We start from the raw sequence: 8,246 nt of genomic DNA, 5'->3' as shown, positions 1-8,246 counted from the left end.
TGATATGCTTGCATTGACTATTTGTTGGATTGGTCAAAATGACAATTATGGTGAATTATAGACACCTCCTTACTATTGCTATGAAGTAAGAGTTTTAGTGGTCAATTTGTCTATGGACTATTGTTGTTGTGATATAATTTTCCTATCAAGTCGTATGTGATCCATTTGAATTAGTCCAAGTAGTTTCAAGGCTATTGGCACTAGGTTATGAGATTTGGATACCCCTGAGTGTATTGCAGGTTGAAAACAAATCATTTTGGGTTCAAGTATCAAACTTTTTAATGGTTGAATATTTGGGTATGAGACCAGTGCCAATAATTAGAGAGCTCGAAGAGCTACGTGTGGATGCTTGAACCGCTTAAATCGAATGTTGGATGGCGAAACGAAGCACTCCGAAAGTTGGTTGGAGTGCTATCATGATAGCAGTGACAACAGGCGCGTGCTGTGGCAGACAAGGTAAATTTTGGTATTTTCCATATTGTCCTGTTACTATTTTAAGAGTTGTTTTTTATTTTCATGCTTCCGCTATCTCGTATAATTTGTTTTATACTATAATTTGAGCTTAATCAGTTTTTCAAAAAGATTTTTCTTAGAATCCTAATATTTAAATTATTTACTTTTAAACCCTTGAATTGTGATGACATTATACAAAGATTTTAATTAATCCTAATTATCACAATGATATGTTAGAATGTTATTCTAATAATGTCAAAGCAAATATTACATAAGATGATGAATAACAAAATGTTTATGAATATACAACATAATATCCATCAATTTTCAACATAGTAAACATATATAGACCTACTATATTTATATAATATAAAGTCCATAATGAACAATATATTTTCATTGAAATAACATATTTTAAGTTAATATCCATCAGATTTGTTATGCATTCATAAATAGTGTGTTGAATATTTATAGATATCATGCTTTGCATGCATGAACATTACATATTAAAGCAAGGACAATTACAGCTTTTTATTTATAACAAATTTTGTAAGAAAAGCTTTCAACTAACTCTATACGTTTTCAAATTCTATTAGGCCTACGGAGTAAATTTTTTTTTCGTAGGGCCAAAGTGAAATTCTCCCTAAAAATAACGACTTGTAATCCGTAGTTGCTTGATGCGTTGGTAAAAAATAAAAAATAAAAAAAAATCTGTAGTTGTTTGATTCTGATGTGACGCGCACACAGAGTTTCAGAAAGATGACGCATAACGCCAAGCGCTCCTCTGAATTTTCTATTGCAGAATCTTCGCAGTATAAATTGAACAGAAACTGCGCTTGGTGAAATCGCAGTCGTTGGTCTCAATCGCGAAGATGGCGAAAGAAGTAAACGGGTTCAACTTCGAGCAGAGGCATGGAAAGGAGAGAGTGAGGGTGGCTCGTGTGTGGAAGGATAAGGATGGACGACATTTCATGGTGGAGTGGAATGTCAGCATCAGCCTCCTCTCCGATTGCATCTCCGCCTATGTCCGAGATGATAATTCAGATATCGTCGCCACTGACACCATGAAGAACACGGTATGGTTCTTTCTATCTCCTTCTACTTTCCACGAGAGAATTCTGTGCGCTTTGAATTCGAAAAGTAGTTCATATATACATGTATTAGCATTTTTTTTACAGCGTTGTGCTCCTTTTTTATTTTAAACGTTTCTACTATTGATTTCTTAAAGACAGTAAATATGGCTGATAGTTTCATTACTTGTGTTGTAGTCTGGTCGTAATTTTTTTGGTAATACACGACACGCTTTAGATTTAAGATTCTATATATTTTTTCTTCACTTTGGATCTCATATTCATTCTGAGTCTGGTAATGGTTAGTTGTTAAGTAGTTGATTAACTATATATGCTACCTGGAATTAGTTTTCTTCTTTGAGTATTTGATAACCTTGAGCCCCGCTGGTTTCCATCCTGCAATATGATTCAGCTTTGGCAAATAGATGGAAGACGTAAAAGTTGATGGATCTGATTGGATTTGTTTAGGTTACTATCAAATATATCGTGTTTCAAAGTGATTTTCATCTCCCAAGGAAAATTCAATCAGCTTAAGCACTTTAAAGATGCTTGTCTTCGACATGCAGATTCTATTTTATTATATTTCGTCGTTATTTTCACCCAGTGGCTGAAGTTTGTGTGCATGTTGAAAGAGCAGTTTCGCTTATTCATTCATCGGCACGGTACAATAGGTTAAATGAGACCAGAGTTGACCTAATGTCTCTTGTCCCGAGGAGAGTGAGACTTATTCTACGGTCAATTTCTACTAAACAAAATATCTAATAGCCAAACTAATAAAAAACTAATTAGATACTAACAGAAAAGATATAAATAATAACAGAAAAATATTATAATTATCTCCAACAATTTGAGATGTCTGCGACATGGCAATATTGAGAGCAGAGTATTCTTGATTTAACATAGTGATGATACTGTAGTTTTAAGCTGCACTTTTGGGAAAGATGGGTTATGTACCCATGTTTGTATCCTACTTTCTTATTTGGGATATCTTATGTAAAATGAAATCATGAAATGTAAAATCAATTTGTAGGTAGTAGGAAACACATTCTCAATTTCATATCTTATTTACTAGGATATGTTCATATCATATATTCCCTAATCTTCAGGTGTAATTTAGTTCACTTTTGAGACTAAAATCAAATTTTATCACTAATCAGGTATATGCAAAGGCAAAGGAATGCTCTGAACTACTTTCTGTGGAAGACTTTGCTCTTGTACTTGCCAAGTACTTCACATCATTTTACAGTCAGGTTGGTGATAGACAATCCAATTTCAATCTTGAAATGGTCTTCTCTCTCTCTCTCTATTTTTTTTTTGGCCTCTGAAGGCCTTTTTTTGAATGCAAATCATGGATTGCTATATTTTGACAAGTTATTTGATTTTGTATTGTGCCCTGTTCTTTTTCCATCACTTTCCAATTATACACTATGTTCTATCTAGTCTCTTCTAAAATCTTTGTTTGCAATTTCCATTTTCATAATCTTCATAGAGTTTGTCATTACTTTGGGGAAATGACAGCTATCTTGGCTTTTTGTAGGTTACCACTGCTATTGTGAAGATTGTGGAAAAACCCTGGGAGCGTGTTTATGTGGATGGTCAACCTCATGAACATGGTCAGTCTTTTGCAATGTTGTTTCTGTTAGAAGTTCCTAGTAGATTTTCCTTCGTTGTTGGTATTTGGGAACAATTCTTTTCTTCTTTGTTTTTTTATTTCATTTTTACTAGTGGTGTAAACTTTTGATTGTTGTTTGTGAAAAAGTTTGATATCAAAGTTTCTTTTCTTACTAAAACTGTTCATAAAGTTAAAGAGCAATCATTACATTTCAAATGGCTTCTGCTACAATAAATAAAAGGCTTTATGATTATCTTCTTAATAATTCTTCAAACGGCTTAAAATGTGTTTTTCTAATGTAGTAGTATATCACTACACTTTATATTCTCCACTAGGATCCTATAGAAGCTGTTGGTAATGTTCAAGATTTGGACCATTTGAAAGATCATCTTATAAGTACATTTTTGAAAGTCCATTTCTGGATATTGAATTATTTCTTTCAAAGAAAAGAGAGAGTGTCGGTCAAGAAAAAATATTATTGGACATTGAAGATTCTACTATACGCAAACTACCTTGTGTGAAATTCCTGAGTTTTTCTTTCCATCTTCTTTTTTGTGTTCATTGGAAATGGAAGTAAGCTGGCTCCTGGAGATGCTATGTATCTCTCTCTACTATTTCTCTACCCTTTCCTCACATAGTTCTCAATGGCATATTATCATGGCCACTACTTAATTGATAGCTTTGGTCAAGTAACCATTGTAATTAGTTCCAGAGCTGTTTATTGATATAAATCTATAGATTTATTCGTTTGTTTTATTTAAGGTTTCAAACTTGGATCCGAAAAGCATACAAGTGAGGCATTAGTAAAAAAGTCTGGTGCACTACAATTGACTTCTGGTATTGAAGGACTGTCTGTGCTGAAGACAACCCAGGCAAGTTTGTCATACTACTTAAATATGATTTAGATATCTCATTCTCACCTAGTCATCTTAGCAACATCATCTAAGAAAATGGTAGAGCTCTACAAGTCTCTGATCTACTTCCCATGGGTATACCCCTCAGCCATCTGCATCGAAGAATCCAATATCACAGAACCAACTTTTAGTGGCTGGAATGTTTAATCCACGAATCTCAAAGTCTCCACTCCTCACAACTTCCTAGGTTGTACCTTTAGTTCATATAGCAACTTTATTAACTGCAAAACCTACAAAACAATGGTCCACAAGGAAAAGAAATTACTAGAATACCTTCCTATGATAGTGAACTACCACGATCTTAACATTAATTGCCAATTCTCCTGTGCTTTGATATATCTACAAAATTGATTGTTGATGGGGTGCTGCAGTGTGGTGCGATCCATGTAACTGAGTTCAATTAGTGGGATAAGTCATTTTTTATTATTTGTTTATTACTAAAATATATTATAGGAAAGTGCTCTAATGATTAGAAAAAAGCTTGGCAAAACCATCTAATAGTTTATTTTGTCAATACCATTAGTGTTAGGCCAGCACTTTAAAAATTTGCTTCTTATTGTCAAAATGCCAAGGACATTAAGACGCTTTTGTGCTTTCAATATTGTCTGAATGAAAAATTACATTTTGATACTTTTTTTTAGGTTATTTTTAAAAAGAATTATCCCATCTTATTGAAAAATTTATCCACAAAAAGTATAGAAATCTATGAAGTATGAAGAAAGTCACTAATCCATGAACTGTTGTGCCATGTTTTGGATTATGGATGCTATTATTGATAGGGAAAGTTTGCTGATGTAGATTTCCCCTGCCTACTGATTTTGAGTTTGTTGTGAGCAGTCTGGTTTTGAGGGGTTTATAAGGGACAAGTACACAGCTCTTCCTGAAACACAGGAAAGGATGCTAGCAACAGAAGTTACAGCACTGTGGAGGTAAAGATTTTATTTTCTCTGTAAAGATTTTATTTTTTCTGGAAACATTTAGCCACAAGTAATAATGCTTTGAAAGATAAAAGAAAGAGCAGTCCAAGTAATATGCTTTATACCTGTGGTTGCCACCCTAACAATAAGAAGCTAACAACATAATTAACAGCATTATTGAGGTATGGTTAATTATTTTAAAATTCTTTGTTCTTTATGTGATAATGCCTTATAAAAGATCTAAAAGAAGTAAAGGACACAACCTAAGGCGGTTTGCTGCATTAAGATATCTATATGCCATCCTAGCAATAAGAAAAAAGAAAATGAACCTTCAACCTCATAAATTCTTGAAATTTCAAAGACTGTGTTTGGAATAAGAAGAAAATTGGGAGGAGAGAAGAATTTAAGAGAAAGCTTGAGAAAAAAGACATTTTACACCCTTGTTTCCCCCTGATTTCTTCTTAGAGAGGAGGAAAACTAGAGAAAAAACTTTCTGCTAAGGAGTAAGAATGTCTTTTTCTTCTATTTTTCTCCCCTAATTTTACACTCACTCCAAATTGTGGGAAGAGAAATAAATTTAAGATCCTGATGGAAACAAGTTTAAGCTGAGTATTATTCAATCACAAAATCTCCAGAGAGTGTAGGTCTAATGTAGGTTTTTACACTAGCCACTAGCAGAAAACAAAAACCCAGGTCCTATACTTTCGAGAGGCATAGTCTCTCCCACCAAAACCAGCTAGAATCTTCTCTGCTTTCTCTCTCCCTAACCAACCCTTTTACATACAATACTCTCTTAGCTCTAGCAGTCATGGATAAAATACCTCAATTACGCTTCACTAAATCCTTGGCCTTCTTCCTAACATCAGTGACCCAGGACCAATGTTTATCAGCTCTTCACCAACAAAAATTGTGATAAATCATTTATGTTCTAAGGTAAATTACACTATTATCTATGATTTTCTCTTTAACTATATGAAGTCATGCTTTTAGACTGAATAGGTTGCAGATATTCCTATAAATATCTACATGACATCCCTCCAAAGCCACGTTTCTTTTACTGAGAAGAAAAAGCAACTAGACCTTCAAAGCTCACAAATTCTTAAAATTTCTAAGAGATAAAATTAAAATCTGCATTCACAAAAAAAAAAATGTAATAAATCATTTCTATTATAAGTTATATCACTCTATTATTGATGATTTTCTCTTTAACATGGAATAAACGAAGTCATCCTCTTCAACTGAATGTCTTGCAGGTATTCCTATGATTCTGTACATAGCATCCCTCGAAAGCCACTTTACTTTACTGAGAAGTATCAAGGTGTCAAAAAAGTTCTAATGGACACTTTCTTTGGCCCACCAAAAGAGGGTGTCTACAGCCCCTCTGTTCAAAGCACTCTGTATCAAATGGGAAAGGCCATGCTGGACAGGTCTCTGCTTCTTCTTCTCTTTGTTTGTGTGTGTGTGGGCGTGCACGCATGGTGTGGTTGCTTATCCTTGTAATGCCTAATCCCCCTAAAGAAGCTTCTCTCTCCTGGCTTTCAAACACAACATGCATCTGGTTGTTAGTTAGATTCTTATCATGAGTCTGTTGGGATTAACTATTGATTTTATTATGTTTCAGATTTCCTGACATAACTTCAATCCAACTGAAGATGCCAAATCTTCATTTCTTACCTGTCAACCTCTCAAGCAAGGATAACCAAATTGTAAAGGTATGACCGATTCTTTTTCTTTTAAATTCTTGCTGAAGTTGTCGAAGAATCAGAATCATGGTTGGGAATCAAATGTGGTCCTATGAATGAGATCTTCAATGCAATAAAAACAGAATACTAGGATTTTTATATTTTGCCACTAGGTATTGATTGCAGCTGCAGATTATACCCAATCACAGAGATTCATACAGCTTGACTTTCTTCTGGCCTTTTGCCTGTCACTTATTTATATTAGAATTAGAATTAGTGTAAACTTTAGCGGCACGAGTAAATCACTTGTCAAATGCTGCATCTGGCTGAACAAGTTTGCTGTCATATTTTCCTTTTCTTAATATATTAATTGCAACGTATCAATTATACCAGTGACTATTTTGAACGTCCTTACCAACAAGTGGATTGTCTATATATACTAGTATCGGTGATTTGATGAGTTTAACATCTCAAGTAGTTGTTAAAGCAGTAAAATAATGATGTTTTTGCAGTTTGATAATGATGTATATTTGCCAACGGATGAGCCACATGGATCAATTCAAGCTAGCTTGAGCCGCATTTGGTCGAAGATGTAAAGGCTGATAAAAGTCCATCCCTTCCGGCCTCTGATAATTGCAGCTTTCACAACTGCGATTATGTTGTTTGTATGTAAATAGTTCTCAAATAACCTGTTTCATGGAATAATAATAATAATATATGTAAATGGAAGACTTGCATGATGCATATCATGCGGCATCTGTTGTTGTGTAATGTGTTTATGAGATGGGATGCTATGGCTGGACAAGTTTGTTGCATTTTTATCCCATATTTTAGTATAATTGAATAAGGATTTGAATCTGTTAGTATAACTGAACTGGTTAAATTGTGGGAATTATTAATTTGTGCAGTGCTAGGAAAATGGTGAAGGGACACATTATACGATTCAAGAAATTCAAGAAATAAATCCATGTAAATATGACTATTCAAGAAATAAATCCATGTCAATATGACTATTAAAAGAAAGTACAGAGAGCTTTACTTTTAGGGAGAAAATTAGGAGGGAAAGAAAGGAGGGAAAATTGCCAAAAAATAATTTTTTTAAGTCGTTTTTAGCAATTTCCCCCTCTTATTTTCCCTTCATCCCTATTTTCCTCTAACTTTTTTTCCCATCCAAACAAAGCATTAAAGACGTAGTTCAATTTTATCATTCGTGTACTCAGACATTGTGAGGTGGCTCGTAGGATGTGGTCTCATCTTCTGGGTCATTGTGACAGGGATGCTTTCTTTAATTGTAATGAGGAAGTATGGTTAATTCAGTATTTGAAGGTGGTTGGTGTATGCCAAATAGAGTAAAATTTTTGGCATTACTCGTTGGTTTCTTCAGTATTGGAGAAACAAAGGGATGTTTGATCCTAGTTTTGATAGGCATGATATTTCAGTTCATGCTATTCTGAAATATGTGGATAAAGTGAGGCAGGCTTATGATGGTGAGGAATTGGTCTGTGGGAGGAATGTTTGTAGGGATAATGCTTGGTTAAGGCCTGTTTCTAGCTAGGCCAAATTAAATATTGATGGTACTTCTAAGGGATGCTTGGGTA

At 34.2% G+C, this 8,246-nt stretch overlaps 1 protein-coding gene across 1 annotated transcript; it reads left to right on the top strand.

The window, feature by feature from the left end:
- The first annotated feature begins 1,248 nt into the window (after positions 1–1,248).
- LOC129293432 (uricase-2 isozyme 2) lies at positions 1,249–7,511 on the top strand. Its single transcript, XM_054931402.1, has 8 exons — positions 1,249–1,529; positions 2,681–2,773; positions 3,061–3,136; positions 3,898–4,007; positions 4,887–4,978; positions 6,220–6,393; positions 6,588–6,678; positions 7,161–7,511. The coding sequence occupies exons 1-8, from the start codon at positions 1,326–1,328 to the stop codon at positions 7,242–7,244; spliced, it is 924 nt and encodes a 307-aa protein (XP_054787377.1). The 5' UTR covers positions 1,249–1,325; the 3' UTR covers positions 7,245–7,511.
- Positions 7,512–8,246: the final 735 nt, after the last annotated feature.

This window comes from Prosopis cineraria, unplaced genomic scaffold (genome assembly GCF_029017545.1).
Source record: "Prosopis cineraria cultivar Desert tree isolate PC_DT_omini unplaced genomic scaffold, ASM2901754v1 PC14, whole genome shotgun sequence".
NCBI classification, from domain to species: Eukaryota; Viridiplantae; Streptophyta; class Magnoliopsida; order Fabales; family Fabaceae; genus Prosopis; species Prosopis cineraria.
The sequence above is the reverse complement of the archived record's forward strand: the minus strand, read 5'-3'. Positions and strand labels throughout refer to the sequence as shown.

Excerpts from the sequence above, each read along its gene's own strand:
- LOC129293432 (XM_054931402.1), top strand. The coding sequence starts at position 1,326 with ATGGCGAAAGAAGTAAACGGGTTCAACTTCGAGCAGAGGCATGGAAAG. Across the intron at positions 4,979-6,219 it reads GAAGTTACAGCACTGTGGAG|GTATTCCTATGATTCTGTAC; the intron begins GTAAAGATTTTA and ends AATGTCTTGCAG. Across the intron at positions 6,394-6,587 it reads GGAAAGGCCATGCTGGACAG|ATTTCCTGACATAACTTCAA; the intron begins GTCTCTGCTTCT and ends ATTATGTTTCAG.